Below are 16,125 nucleotides of genomic sequence, written 5' to 3'. Positions count from 1 at the left end.
GTGACAGAGCATGACCCAGATTGGATTTGGGGTCTTGCGTGACCTCTTGTGACATCCGTGAAGAGCCGACGACCACTCGCTATGCACAGCTTTAATGATCTTAGGCTGCCTTTTTCTAATGTGATTTACTGAGATTAACGCAGATGTCCTGTCAGCACATACAGTAAAAACCCTGCGACGCAGATCTGAAGACGCCGGCGCGATCTTAAAAATTTCTGCTCGTCTTTTGTAACTGAAATTGACTTTGAAGACGTGAAATTGATTAACCGTCGTGATTTAGACACAGTCACGCAATCCAAAATGGCCAGCAGAGCAGACAAGTCAAGACAAGGAGGCATGCGTGAGCTAATGGCAGAGAAGGAGCATAAATAACGGGGGCTGTGATGATCCGGAGCAGCATCCATTGTACAACAGACACACGCATGAACTGTAGATGAAGGGGAAGGGAGGCTGAAAAGCATCTGGGATGGATTTCTCGTGGGGTCCAGTATCTTAGAGACCTCTGCTGCTCTGCACAACATCAAGAGGGATTTGGTTGCCATGGCGGCAGGTGGTTCAACTCTTTCTCCATGAAAAGAGAAATGTTGCACAAAGATAGAGAGAGCACGGTGTGTCCCAGCGTACTGAGACGAGGAACGATGATGACGACGGTGCAGATTAAAAAGCCTTGAAGACAAATCCCAGATGGAAAAACAGTCGAGATCTTATTAAGTGATAGAAGCGTAGGAGAGCGCGCTGCCAAATTTTTGTAGCTGAGAAATGTAAATGCTGCAGGTGTGGGTTTAAGGTGTGCCACTAAAAGTTCAAATGCAGTGTGGTGTTCGACAGAGATGCTGAAAAATGCAGCAGCACAGTCGCAAAAAGCTCAAACTGCCAAAAGCTTTGATCACTTTATGTATAAAGAGGACAGAAAGATGTTTGTGTGTGTGTTTATCTGCATTTTGCTATGTGAATTAAATACAGGATGGTTTTTAAAGCCAAACTTTAAAGCAGCACCATCCAGTATTTTTTATTTATACTTGATCAGATTTTTTATGTGAAAATTGTTAAAAATTGGGAGTTGTTATCCACATTTTAGCAGTTCACATTTGTTTTGGTTTTTATGGCCCACGACTGTTTTGATTCAATCACAGTGCTTCCACCACATCCAAGCTGCATTTATCTACTGTACATCACCAAACAACAGACAGACAAAGGTGGCGACTCTCTGGTGAGATATTTAGGAGCTAAAGAGCCAGATATATGTTCTCAGGAGTCAGGGGAAACCAAAGCAGAGCGAGAAGGAATGTGAGACTTGCATTCGTCAGGTGGCCAAAGATGTTCTCTCTAAGTGAATGTTAATGTTGCTTTAACTCTGCTAGGGTTCGTAAAGAGGCACCAGTTAGTCAGTGCTAATACATTAGCCGTAACAGCTTGATAAAATGATGCAATTATGTACATCCTGTTTCCCTGCTCCCCAAGTTGCCAAAATAAGTCAATTCATGCTGCTTAAAGAAACACATGCCAAGAAAAAAAACCACATTTGACAGTGGCTACATACTGCGTGTAAACTCAGAGCTGGTAAATAAAATACAACATACTTCATTTTGAATCAGTAAAACCCATAAATTTGCAAATATCCAGAGATCTTGAAAACATTGGTCTTCTGGCCAATTAAAATCAATCGACTGATACCAAAAACTGGACAAACAACACAAGTTAGCGAGTTATATGCAAGAAAACTGGAGTAGCAATCAATCCGATTTCAGGAAAAGCCAGTGCCACCACTTTGAACTTCGTCCACAAGTTCCTACTATTCACTATGCACAAGTATGTTTGATCCACGAGAATCCACAGTATTTCTGCAGGATATGGAGTGAAGTCCCATTTTTTCCCCTGACGATCCATATGAGGAACACCCCGAAGCTTCAAAAGATACCCATCCTCAAAAGATGCCAGATCTGAGCTCCAAGCTCCGAGCCATCTGTCACAGCTCTGTAGGCAGCAGCTTCAGATGACAGGTCAGAAATAAGCAGGTGACCTGATGGAAGCCAGAAAACAGGGCGACAGGCTGCGTATTGGCACCAATATCCCTGGTACCATTGATTGGTTTCTAAAAATACTCCCTTAGCTTTTTTTTTCTTTCTTCATCCAAGAACGAAGATGCAGTAAAGGTCAGCAACTTTTAAAGTGATGGCAATTTGATACGAGAGAAATGTTCAAACCTGCCTCTGATTTTTCCATTAGTTTTACAATTGCCCCCCTGCATCTGAGGTGACACACTATCACACCATCATCTGGGGGAGATGATTGGACTGGAGGTCTGTAAAATGCCTGTTCTGGAGACATATGAGACCAACTCATCATGAGAGCAGCTTATCTACACCTGGAGGAGGGAGGCAGCAGTTACGCAATGTGCATCAACTCTCAATGCATTTTTTTTTCTCTCTCCCGGTTTTCTAATGGAAACCAGGAGACACCATCACTACACATCCCACTCCCAGGTGTGTGTGGGTGTATGAGTGCGTATTGGAGAGCAGCTATAGTTAGCTCTACATCCTCACTCTTCACTGGAAGCTGGAGTGTGGAGGTTGAGGGTTGTTGCTGGTGCAGAGGCAGAGATATAAACTGAGCTTTGCCGGTCCAGCCCTATGCAGGCCCGTGCCTCACCCTGCCCACAACAACTCAGCTTCCAAAATAGCATCAGTCCATAGTAACAGGCCTGCAACTGTGCTTCACTGCTGGCTCTTATTAAAGCATAGCTCCAATATTAGCCGTGTCTAATGATCTGTGGGGCACCTGTGGGCTGTTAAAACACAGAGGGGGAGGGGGGAGTGGGGCATATATAGAGTAGAGGGAGTTCTCTGTTTGGAAGCTCAGGAGACAAATGGCCGAGAGCTGAAATCTCTGAGCAACTTAAGTTTATCATTTATAGGGAGAAAAGCAGATGTGACAGCAGCAGTTTCCTGTTGATGAAGGAGGCCTAGCTGCTGCTGGATGTCCACTCGTGAACAGAATTACAAACAGAGCTGCCTCCTGATATCTCTGCGCACTGAGGTCCCAGTTTTGGAGATATACACGGACTCGTATGTGAGCAGGAGGCATGTGTCAGGGAGGAAAATCCACCAAGTTACTGTAATGCCTGTTACAAGGCTTCATCTGAATCCAGTGTGACGGAATCAGCAACCTGCAGCTCAGCGTGTGTCCGCAGAATACTAAACGGACCGGACAAGATAGCGGAACATCATTTTCAAGGCTTAGGCCACACTTGTTGCTGGGCTCAGGATGATGAATCACTGTGAACTGACTCATCACCATCATCGCTGCAAAAACGCAATACGCAAAGAAACAGCACAATTAACCGACAACAAACAAAGGTTTATGCAGATACATTTACGCACGTACCTTGTGCAGTTTCCACATTGCGCCCAAAGCTTTGACTTCATGTGTACCGTGTTTTCCTTCTTCCAAGCACTGATAACATACAGGCATCTTACACTGTACACAGTACATGCTTAGGTTCTCCAGTTCGTGCTCTGTGCATGTGGAGATTTTGCGGGGACTGGTTCGGCGACTGATCCGGCCCTGCGCCGGAGGCACCAGGCGATGCTTGGCGAGGGGACCCCGGGGAGGATGGCACCGTAGGCGGCACGGGTCGCAGTAGAAGACGTCGCACTGCTCGCACATGACGGTGGCCTCCTTCGGACTCTTCTCGCAGAGCTGGCACTTGAGCGCGGCCGCTTTGCTCTGCTGGTACCTGTCCACGACCCCCTCGAGCACCCGGTTCTTGGGGAATCCGCGGAGACCCCGGTCGTCCAGGATGAGACTGCGGTGACACTGCGGGCAAGTGATGCAGGAGTTGCGGGGGATCGGGGGTAGAGAGCCGGGCTGCGGCAGCAGGTGCTGCTGCTGCTGCGGAGGCTGGGGGACAGTCGGGGGGAAAACCCGCACTCCGTTTGGAGACTTTTGGCAAGGGGTGGTCGGAGCGCTGACGAAGCCCCCATAGGAGCCGTATCCACTGTCCGCCTCGCTGTACAGACTCATTTTATCCAGATCCAAGTAATCATAGTCGGAGACGCCGGATCCGGAGGCTCGGCTGCTCTGTGGGGACTCAGCATCGGGGGTCTGCACGAGAATATTCCGAGCACAAGCCAAGCAAATGTTGTGGGAGCAAGGCAGAATGATGGGCTCTCGGAAAAAAGAGCCGCAAACAGGGCATTTTAACTCTTCCTCCATTTCATCCATGACTGCTGCTGCTGCTGTGTGGCGAGAGATTCCTCTGAGGCGTGAAAGGCAAACACAAACAGAAGTTAAAGCCTGCTGCTCTCGTGCGTAAACGGGGCTCCAGTCGCGTCCTGCTCACTGCTGATCACTGCAAGAGCAACCTTGACCAGAGGAAAGGCATCAGCGCGGAGGAGGCAGACTAACAGATACCACGCACTCCTCACCAATAAGCAAACAGCATCAGCACAGACCGGTTCCCATTGGATAACCAGTGGATTCCTGACAACCATTGGACAATTGAACTGTCAGTGTGGAGACAGGGTCCGTTAATGAGCTTGATAACAACACACACTCTGTGACTGTGGACACTGCTGAACATGTAGAAGCAGCCTACTAGTTGTTTAGGGGATTATAAGGAAACAATGCAAGACTAATTAATATACTGTGATAGTGCAGACACAATAGATCAGAAGACAAAGCTATTATGGGCTATTAAGTAGGCTAAACAGAGCTACATGTATACAAGTGCCAGATAAATGGTACAATATTATTATTATTATTATTATATATCACATTGTTGATACACTTTTTCTAAGGGCTTTACATGGCCTAGGTTACTGTGGGTTTGTTTGATTATACAATATAGGCCTATGCAAAGTCCTCATTGGCAAATTGACTTGGATCGCTGCACTGATCATTTCCTTATTAGCATTTTAACTGTATTGATTGATCAATTGACAGTTTTGTCAATACAATGTTGGAAAAATATAATGAAACATGTCCACAGACACATGAATGATTCATATTGCTTCATTTTGTAGAACCAACAGTTCAAAACCCAAGGATATTTCATTTGTAATAATATAAAATGAAGGGGAAAAAAACCAAATCATCATATTTGATAACCTGGAACCACATGCTGGGTTTGTTTGCATGATAAATGACTGTTTGTCAACTCTGTCATAATTAATATTCTGCCAACAGACTTAATATTCTACTAATTAATCATTTCAGGATTAAAAAACTGTCTGATACAAAAAATACAGTAGTGTTTCTTTTAGAATAGAGTTGAAGTCAGAAAAAGAAAGGTCGACAGTGACTGGGAAGACTGTCTTAGATTGTTTAAACAAGGATCTGCATAAAACCCCCGTACAGCTCTGCATCGCTGCAGCAGAGTATAAACTGGCAGGATTTAGGTTGTTTGTTATTTGCAAAGCTTCTCCTCTCAGCTGCTGCAGGAGCAAAGATCACTCCTGGAGGAGATTGAAAACATGGAAACTGACACCTTGCGAGATAAGATAAAGCAGCGACTTTCCACTGCACCGAAAAGAGGTTTTTTTTCTTTGGTATCCAAAGAGCCTCTCCATTTCTATGGCCAAATACCTCAGTCATCTCCGAGACATCCATGGCAACGTGAGCTCCCAGTTTTAGTCTTCAGTGAAGCTGTTGATAGGGAAATTAAATGAAATAATCCCATTTAACGGGATGCCCCTGTTTCTGAGATCCACGGAGGGCAACGTGAGGCCACTCAATGAGATTACATTTGCATATTTTCTAAAGCTGTTTAAGAATGGGAAGAACATTAATATGGACGTCTAAAGATAATCAGTCTGGCATTCAGTAATGTGTCCTGACAGCTGACAAAACATATTAAAGTGGAAATCTGAAAAATAATGTTGTTTCACAGAAGATAATTAAAAGATAATGTGGATTTATAGTTGGCATCCAGCCAAATAACTCTATATATGTTCATAGGCCTAATGATCTCCATGTAGGGCTCCATTTCTCCATTATCAATACATAATATTGTATAAATACACATCAAATGGTAGAATTATTCCCTGCATTAATATGTTGATTCCAATCAAATGTTTTTAAGAAGTCATTTTCAGCTATTTTTGGCTCACGTGTGCTCACCGACGCCTCCACTGTGATGACATTGTTCTCCGTGTAATCTCCTCGGTTTGGGGGCCACATTGCATCTTCCTGTTTCCTGCCTTAGAGGAGACGAGTGGCCAATCCCGCTGAATCTCCATTTCATCTTCTCTCTATTTGTTGCAGTGCCAGCTCTTCCCTGCTGCCAAGACAGACACACCAGGCGGCTCTGAGAGAAAATCTTCACAGATTTCTTTTTACCCTTCAGTGATCACACCCCAGAAGGCTCCTGAGACGGCCATGAAGCGCCTGTTTTCGCTGACCTGATGTGCAGTAGCATTAGAGAAGAGGTACCATCAGGACAAATGGAAATAGCTGTGCCTTTAACTGGTTTGTGCTAATGCAACAGCAGCCAACAGCCAAATTTTAAACTTTAAAGGCAGCACTTAGCTTAGCCTTGGCACGTTATCTGGATATGGTAATGTTCACAGTTTAAGTTGGAGCAGATTTAAACATTGCTTACACTTTTGCTTCTGTAGATTTGTTGTGGAAATGCCAAGATTAACAATTATTACTGCAGGCTCTTTGAATACAGAGTGTCAGATTACAGCAATCCACTGCACAAACCCTCAATAGCAGGCAAGCTGTGCATGGCAGGTTTTACTGACTGGTTCAGTTTGCCAAACAAATCTGTCCCTGCCTTGAAATAAAACTACCTCTCCTATTGGTTTCACACTTCTGAATTACCTTCCTTTGTATTGTGCCCTGGTCTTAACATCAAATAACAGGAAATCACATGCAGGAAACAAATTACTAAGCTGCAATACATCTTAGTTTTAAATTTGCAGGCAGGTCTGCTCTTCACAAGTCAAACTGGTCCTAAAAGCAGTATTAAAACAGCTCAATCATCCTGCTTAGAGCTTGTATAATCTATTGGAGTCTACCCTTCCATCGATAAGAGATAAAGTCTCCTTTGTGAGTTTGCACTGAGTCTATTAACTCTTCTCAGCTCACACTCCCTCTGCAGCCTCAGAGGCATCAAGCCATCTGTGTAAAGAAGCTCACAGACTGCAGGAGCTTTACGTACACAGACCAGGCTGGATAGGAATCTCTACGGGACACGGTCATGATACTGTCGAGAATAGAATGAATGGAAGTGGATGGAGTTTTTGTTTTGTTTTGTAAGCTGTGGCTGAAGAGAGGGTTATTTTTAACTCTTAAAAGAATGAAGTTACTGTAATTTGGGAGTGTGGATGGTTAGACTGAGTCCAAAAATGACAGAGAAACAAACTTAGTATCCCTTTGAAGTTACTTTTGTTTGAGTTAAAGACAAAGAAGCAGAATTGACATTGTTTTACTCTAAATATAGTAAATGAGAGTTGTCAGCTGTGTGCTTGTAAAGACAAGTGTTAGTTGGCAGGTTGACATTTAGCTCAAAATTGGCTTAATGTCTTGTCTTTTAAATGTTACATATAATTTCTGCTTCAATACTAGTTTACCTCGATCGCAAATTATGCAATGCTGTTAAAACAATGGCTAAATATATAGTTTCTTATCCAGTTTTGGCTTTAAGAAACTAAAACTGCCTCAAAACGCTCTTGCAGAAGATTGGGGGGTAGTGATCATTGTTTGACAAGAGCTTTGGCCATTCTATGTCTTAAATAATGTGTATATATTCTGAGCAGTGCTTCGTCTCCAGTGCAGGTTAGAAGCTACATGGAGTCTCTCTTGTGAAGTGACGAGATGGGCTGGGGCTAGCTGGTTAGCGTGCTAACCTCAGTAAAGAAATGATGAGTTGATGCTTAACTTTCGGTGTTTGCTCCAGACTAGTCAGTAAACAGCTCTTAATTCTAACGCTGGTTTGGTAGCAATAGTTGGACTTAGAAAACCAACCAACACATATATATGACAAACAACTTCCTGTCTGGGCAATGGCATTGAATTTAAACTGTGACATGCAGAATCATCCAACACAGAATTAAATCCTACGAATACTGGGAAGATAAGAGTTAATTTGCACTTTGCAAAGTTCACCCAACCTTCAGAAACTACTGAATCAAACTTATGAATATGCTGTTCCTAAAGATCACTTGCACATTCACCATTAACCTTTCCTTATGCAACAGTTCTTACCTAATAACCATCTGCTATTACGGCTCTCTGGAGCTGAACGGGCACCTTAGATGACAAAAGTCCAATGTCACTGTGCTGACTCTTTGACATCTCAGCGCAGTTCATCACCCTCCGCTACCTCAGATGAACTCATGTTTATGGATTCAGCACCATCTGTGTCCTTCACAGTGGCCTGAAAAATGCATTTTCTTGATGCAATATTTGCAAATTAAGCCTTCGGGGAGAAACTGGAGATGATAAATTCATTATGCTCCAGAATTAATGAAAGTGAACATAACACTGGGAGGTTTTTTTCCTGTGGTTCTGCTGAGTCTAATATTTTGTCTAATTTTAAGATCATCAATGTATTCTTAAGAAGAAAGAAAGAAGAAAGGGAAGGAGAATGAATATAAAATGGCCAAAAAATGCAAATGAGCGTTGTGCATTAGGCCACTCATCTGACCCCGAGGTAAAGAGAAAAATGGAAACATTTTGGAGCCGTGTTAGTTCAGAAAACTTGAGCAGACATTTCAATGTGCATGCATTTGTCTGATCTTTTGAAGAATGCCCAAACAACTTTATAAGAGTAACTGTCAAGACATGCAGCAAGCAGACAATCAGGGCATGACTGATCCTCTGAATGTAGAAGAAAAATGCATAGTGATTTTAAATATTGCAGTTTTGTGCAGGGAATCAGCAAGAGAGGAATCCCATAATGATGTGTTTCTTAGCCACTCATTTGAATTGGCACTTTGCCCCTCGGTGCTATGCTGTCAGTGAAAATACAAAAGCCCAAAGCAGCTGAAACTGCGTCTGAAATACATTGAAGTGCTCCATTGTGTGCTGGATTGTTATTTCTCTCTGCCTGCTTGTGCAACTTTCATGTGAGAGGGGCCAAGGTCGGAGTTATTGTGAACTTCCACAAAGCCGGCAATCGACAGCCCACTGCTGCATTGCTAATGCAGAGCAGCAGCAGAGAGAAAGTGCAATCGTCATTTTACAGTACGCGTAGGCTGCCTAAAGAGACATGTGAGCGGGGAAAGGTCGGCACGTGCAGCAACACTCTCCATGTCTCCCATGCACACCGTCCAGGCGGCTCTGCAGGGAATCTATGCTGCAATTAATAGCCTAATGATTTTTTTTTTCAGAATGGGTTGGGGATTTGCTACTAAACCCGGCTCTCCTGTTGCACGGGGACTCTTACAACGTTCACCCAACCCACAGCAACCTGAGGAATCGAGCACGGAACGGAAAATATTGATTCTGTTCAGCGTCTTTAAATATGCGATCATTCAATTCCAAGTGCTGCTCTGGGCTGAAATATGTGACAAGTAGTTGTGAATTAGTTGAGCCGCAAAGAAATCGATGTGTCTTCAGGGATCATTTATTTGAATAACACAGCTGTGCAGTTCAGCAAGGCTCGATTGTTACAGTTGTTCACATTGATTGTCCTCTTCGCCCTCAAGGAATGACTCCTACTAAATACTTTGAATAACCCAAATATGTCATGATAGTTAAGAGTTATGGTATTGGGTTTCCCACATGGATAGGAGCCTGTATTGTGTTTCCCCGCTTGTTGCCTCCTTCAATTTTGTCGATCCATACATTCAGTCCCTCTCCCAACCCCCACCCGGCGTCCAGCGGGGGCTCCCTGCCTAATGGAATCAGCTCTTGTTACTGCCGGCTTTGTTACAAGCCTGAGGACGCCTTTGTTTACCTCCAATATAGTGAAAACAGAACAGGTACAGAAAAATGGAGCACGAGAATACAAAAAAAAAAAAGAGAGATCATGTGACACAACAGCCAGTGCCTGTGTTTATTATTCTTCATGAATACGGCAGGTAACTAGAGGAGGTATAGTGCATGCTGCTTTTACAGGCCATGTTTAAAAAAAGATACGAAAGGAGAAAAAATAAATTCTGTCGCAATGAAACTTTGATGGTGATTTCCATCAGTGGACATAGAGCATGGAAACTCCATTGGGAGCTGTGGAAAATGAAGGAGAGGTTGTCCTGCCACAGCCAGAGATTTAAACCATTAGACACCTTTATCAAATATGAAGAGACCTTCACATCTGCCAGTGAAATATAACTCCTCTCTGTAAAACCTCAGGGACTAGAACTCATAAAACTTGGGATGTTGTTTCGAATATCGGAGTGATGGAGGAGGCAGTTTTACTGTTTGGGTAAAGTTATTGGACAGAGTGAGATATATAAACTGTGAACTATATAAGTACTCTAAGTAAGTTTTTGCAAAAACCCTGTAGTCAAGGTTGTGCTGGGAACAGATCGGCACAGTGAGAAACAACAGTATGAGATAAAATCATGGGTCAGATCCTCTCATTCTGGTTCAGCTTCTACTGGCTTTGATGGCTATGAAGCCATTGATGAGATTTAGCTGCGATAGTGCACAGCTATAGGCTCAAAATCGATTTAAGATATGTTGCAAAAATCACTTTTCTATCACATTCTCACCGCCATTTGAATGCCAAAAATAAAACTAATATCAGTAGCTCTGTGAAGCTATACTTAGGTATAATATCTGCACACTAAGGTTTTTAGGTATTTCAGTGTTCGCCTTGTTCAGTATCATAAAAGTGACAGCTTTGCTTTTTGCAGAATACCTATTATTTTGTTTGTCAAATCTAGAGTCTAAATGTTTATAACATAAATATCGCTTGGTTGAGCTTGTGCTCAAAATAATATTTCAGTGGAAGCTAAAATTTAATTCACCAATGAAAGGTTAGAGAAAAAGATGGAGACCCTGGTTAAAAACTGTCAGCGTGAAACCACTACAAATACAAAATAATAACAAATATGCCATGATATTAGCTGTCTAAGATACCTTCATACTATTTATTTTCTGTCAATTCTCCCTTTCCTGTGTTTCTTTGTTTTCTGCTTTCCACACTCCCTTAAATGTCTCTCATACCCAGCCAACCACAGGCCTCCGTGTAAATCTCTCTGCCATTGACAGTTGACCTCCAACAGGCACTGGATGAGGACAGAGAGGTTGGCCTGGTGACCATTGATCTACTGGTTTTGCTCATTGGTGCCACCCCCCATCTCAGCAGCAGAAGCCCCCTGGGGAGCAATAAGAGGTGCAGCGGTCAACACCACCTCCAGCAGCAATAAAGGACTTCAGAAAGGCAACGGTCAGGTGTGGGCATTGGCCTTTCCAGATAAATAAGGATATGAAATCCCAAAGGCATTATGAAATAAATAATCAGATGGAAATTTAACCAGTTTGCTTCTGTTGGCTAAAGACACAACTTCAAACACAGTAGAACCTCCTACATACCTAAACCTACATACAGACTAGGAAAGATGAAAATACTGCAGTTTATTGCAAAGCATTACATTATGGAATGAATAACTATTGAAAAGGTCATTTTAAAAGAAGATCAGGTATAAAACTCACATCCATATTAAAGACTCAAAGTCTGTAAGGAGAATAAATGCGGCTGGGGAGACGGCTAGGGGAGTGTTGGTAGCTTTAGAGTTGTGGGTTTGATTCCCAGCGCTTTCAATTTTGAAGTCAAGGGAAAGTTTTGAGAAAGCCTTAAAAGTATGTGTTCAAATAGCTCAGGAACTAAGTCTACTACTCTGGAGGTTTGAGGTCTTGGGTTCAATCAGTAGGAGCTGCAGTGAGGCTCTAAGAAGTTCAAGAGTTAAGAGTTCAATCCTCATGATGCTCAACGCGTTTTGAAGTCCACGACTCAAAGTGAAGACAGAAAACTGCTCAGAGGGAAGCTCCTAGTGGCCTGGTGAGTTTGTCCATGCTTCTGGTTCAAAACACTTGGAGCATTAAACTAATCCCACTGCAGAAGGAGAGGTGGACACTACCATTACCATATCCATTTACTAAAAAGCAGGTGAATGTCATTTCTAACTATGTGACTTGTAAATACTTAGTGATGTGGAAGCAGTATAGGACCCACCTCAAAAATACTTTCCTTACACACTGAGATACAGTGGTCCACTTTACCTTTATAAAAACAAGGTGCTTTTCCTGGGCCTTTCTCTTGTTCAAAAATAGCAGCGTAAAAATGGGCCAAAGGCAGCAGAGTTTATTGGAAGACCTCACTAATGCACTAAAAACTACAACACTGAAAGATTTAAAATGTCATCGTACAATATGTGTCCACTGTACTAATATTAGACCTCACACTGTACTACAGAGAGACACTGAAAAGCAAGAAAGACCGTGTTGATACAGTATAGCTCTGATGGCATGGCACGCTTTTCTTTCATTCATCTCATTCATATTTCACTTGGTCTGCTGTTATCTGTGTCACACTATCAGTAATCCAATAGCTTGCTGTACATGCAGTACATTCTCATATGTATTCGCTTTGTTTTTATGTAATTTCTATTTTAATTCATTGTCTTGTCCTTATCGAGACAGAAACATTAAGGAAGCACTGATTTTACGAGTCAGTGATTACGTTTATAGATATGTACATGAATCTCTTGACACTGTATACCTGAAGGCTACATGATTGGATTAGGAACACCATATGGGCCTCATCCCATCCACATCCCAAAGGTATTCCCTTTGTTCAGGAAAAATGATGCATTGTCTTGATGGAAGTAGAGATTTGAAAGCAATAAATAAACTGTGGCCATAAAGGGGATGCACAGGGTCAATAACAATGCTGAGACCATGGCAATGAAACCACGATTGGCTAGTGGGAAGGGGTACAAGAAAACAGTCCCCACACCATTATACCACCAGCAGCCTGGTCTGTGCACAAGGCTCATATAGGGTTCATGGATTCATGATGTTGATGCCAAACTCTGAGCCTACCATCTGCGATCCTCAGCTGAAATCCAAGATTCATCAGACCAAGCTATGGTCTGTGTCCACTGGAGCCTCATATTTCTGTTCTTGGCTCAAAGGAGTGGATCCCAACATGGTCCCTTTTCTGTTATAGCCAATCCTCCAAAAGGTTGTACATTCAGAACAACACCAACCAATCCATTCACCTGTGACTTCCTCTAGTGCAGAGATCAAGCGTTTCCAAAATACTCAAACCATCCTATCTGACACCATCAATCACGCCACAGTCAAAGTCACAGAGATCACATTTTTGCCTTATACTGATATTTTATGTGATCATTCCCAACTTCCATCTATCTTATATTGAGTTTAATAGCACTAAAGTGGGGCAAATACACAGTCTTTTCAAGTGCAACAAAGAGCAAAAAGAATCAGAAAAAGCTACTCTGACAACAGTCCATCACGCCTTTAAGATGCTACATGAAAATTTTACAGTTGGGTTTGTCTCTGATGAACTGGTATTGCAACAGATTGCAGCAAAGACGGAAAAAAGAGAAAATAAATCCAACAACAGACTGTGGCAGCCTCGTGTTAGATTTGGCTCAACCAGTCGGGGCATTTTCTGATGGTGGTGAAGGACTGAGGACTATAGTTGCATTCACAGTGAAGATTAAGAGTTTGGTTTGTACTCTGCTGAGTTTTTATGATTACAGTGAAAAAGAGATGGTCACAAAACTGTATCCTGATAAAAAATAAGTGATAACAATTGTTATAATGTTTTTGGATGATGGTGTGTCTGTTTTTGTGTTTCATTTGCTTTTTATCCATGTATCTGAATCTATCAGTCGCACATGGTGGAGTTGGGTCACAACAGAGAAGCTACAACTTTTACATCGTTAAAAAAAACATTATTTTTGAGTAAAAGAGGAAGACATTACACTCTACTATCCCCTAAGGGAAACGTTTAATAGATCACAGAGCCTTCTCTGGCAAACTTTAAAATATTCTTTTCAGCCCAAAGTAAAAAGATAAGACTGATAAAATCCACAAAACCACAGTTTTTACAGTGTGGCACAGAAAAGACATTGTGGATGGTTTTACAACGGCCCTGGAGACTGTACTTGATAACTATTCTGTCACTATGGTGCCCTATAGAAAAGTATTATAGTTTCTTGTATGCCATCTACTTAAATAATGTACGATGAGAATATATAATGAAACAGCGGGTGGAAGTGGAAAGTCCTGGTAATTTTGCCAGTTTTGGTTTTCATAAATGATTTCAGAATCTTTTGATATAAGCTCATGATTAATGGTGAGGCTGGCTGCCTCATTTCAGAGCATTAAAGTCTTAATTTTCGGATTTTCTGCGAAGAAGCACAAATGTGCAATTTTCTTCCCCCAAGCCATTGGCTGAAAGCGTGGGTGGACGTGTTTCAGGCACAGGAAGAGGTCCAACCCTCTGCTCTAAAAAACACAGACTGTAGTTCAATGAGGCACCTTCATAAATCAACAAATTACTTGAAGAGACTGCCAGCTCTACTGCACAATGCATTTGGCATCTTGACAGCAGTGTTAACGTTCAACATACTGAGATATAATGTGAAAAGAGAAATCTTCTACGTCACATCCGAATGAGGGGTCTGTTCCAAAGGACTATTTTTATAAAAAGGAATAGGATTTACTCATGTACTTTGCTAAGGGCAGGAGGCTCGTTACGTAAATATATTTTTAAGGGGTTTTGATGAGTGTGTGTCTGCGTGGGTGTCTGTCCATGAATGATACGCCGTTGTATGCTTCCCACCTCTAGCTATTCAGACTGCTTCCTCACACTTGCCCGTCCTGTCCTCCCACTACTTCCGACAATCCTTCCTGCCTCTCAGACAACAGCATCGGTTTGTGTGAGCATCATTTGTCACTGAGTCATGAACGATTGTACTTACATGGGCAATGGGCATTCTTAGAAACAAGGACATCCACCTTATATAAGAAGTATCTCTCTGTTTCTGGACAAACAAGAGCAGGATTGATGGTATATTTTGCAACACAGGCCTGCAGGGATGTATGAACAACGTAATTGTTGCGTCTGCACTTGATGTAGATTAGGTCTTTCTGCTAAATATGATACAGAGGAGTGAGAAGTTAAAGGAAAAACATCTTTCTTCCAAAAGGCATTGCACATTTGGTGTGTTTATATTGGTGATGGAGAGTGCTGTATAATACATTGGTTCAACTAGGTTGGAAACCAATTACTGTTGTGGGAGAGAAGTCTTCACTTGATGAATTTAGACTCCACCACATGATTTGTAGGCTCAATTAAAATACTGGCAGTAAAAACACTGCAAACCAAATCTGGTTCAGTCCCGGGAGCAGACAAACTGGCTCAGGTCTGCACTCATACATTCACCTCCTACCCCTCCTGCTCTGGGCTTAGCCCCCACCTCAACGCCAACTCAGTGTCCAACCCCCTCCATTATTATGCCTATCCTTTTACCAGACCTTGTAACATTACCATTGTGTCATGGTTGTGTTTCTAACTCATTATACCAATCACTGCCCTGTGGACATTGTCAGAAAAAGGGCATCACCTTCATCAGGATGATGGGATGAATAGAGTGAGTTACTTTGTAGTGATTTGCAATGATTATTCATTGAAATAAAACCACATTGAAACAAATCACATCTGTACTAATACAGCATACCTGAGTAGTTGTACAACTTGGTTGCAGGCGAACCAACTAGCTGTAGCTCACACTGGCACAAATTAATACCCCTTGTCCTTATAAAGAAAATGAAATAAAATGTAAATTTAATTTCCCGCACTGATTACTCCTGCATATGAACTTTGAAGTCTGAGTCACTGCAGGTACTGGGAGACATCATCATCCCCAAATTCAATTTCAGATACAAATGTCTGGCCAATCAAATAAGCTCGCCTGCCAGACTGCAGCAGCAGCAGCAACGCGCTCAAATCAATAAAGTGGAGGGCCAGTTGAGCCTTTGTGCTGGTGTACACATGCATCAATAATGAACAATCATAGACCCAAAACAGACAAATGAATGGCAGCCCAGCAACTTGTGCACTCATTCAGTCAAAAGAAGATATGTCAAAGGAGGAAGAAGGAAAGAAGTGACAAAGGGAAAGCAGCATAGCAG

At 42.4% G+C, this 16,125-nt stretch overlaps 1 protein-coding gene across 2 annotated transcripts in view; it reads right to left on the bottom strand.

Annotated features, from left to right (window-relative positions):
• trim9 (tripartite motif containing 9) overlaps positions 1-4,435 on the bottom strand; it is a 40,731-nt gene extending 36,296 nt beyond the window's left edge. Inside the window, exon 1 of one of the 2 annotated variants that reach the window (XM_085767338.1) lies at positions 3,385-4,435. In XM_085767338.1, coding sequence (XP_085623464.1) covers positions 3,385-4,224 — 840 coding nt within the window. In that variant the 5' untranslated portion in view covers positions 4,225-4,435. The remainder of the gene's footprint in view (positions 1-3,384) is intronic. The other variant, XM_085767337.1, reaches the window with a different exon arrangement.
• Positions 4,436-16,125: the final 11,690 nt, after the last annotated feature.

The sequence above is a fragment of the Trachurus japonicus genome, chromosome 22 (genome assembly GCF_045865225.1).
Source record: "Trachurus japonicus isolate A0001 chromosome 22, Traja_1.0".
In the NCBI taxonomy this organism is placed as follows: domain Eukaryota; kingdom Metazoa; phylum Chordata; class Actinopteri; order Carangiformes; family Carangidae; genus Trachurus; species Trachurus japonicus.
The sequence above is the reverse complement of the archived record's forward strand: the minus strand, read 5'-3'. Positions and strand labels throughout refer to the sequence as shown.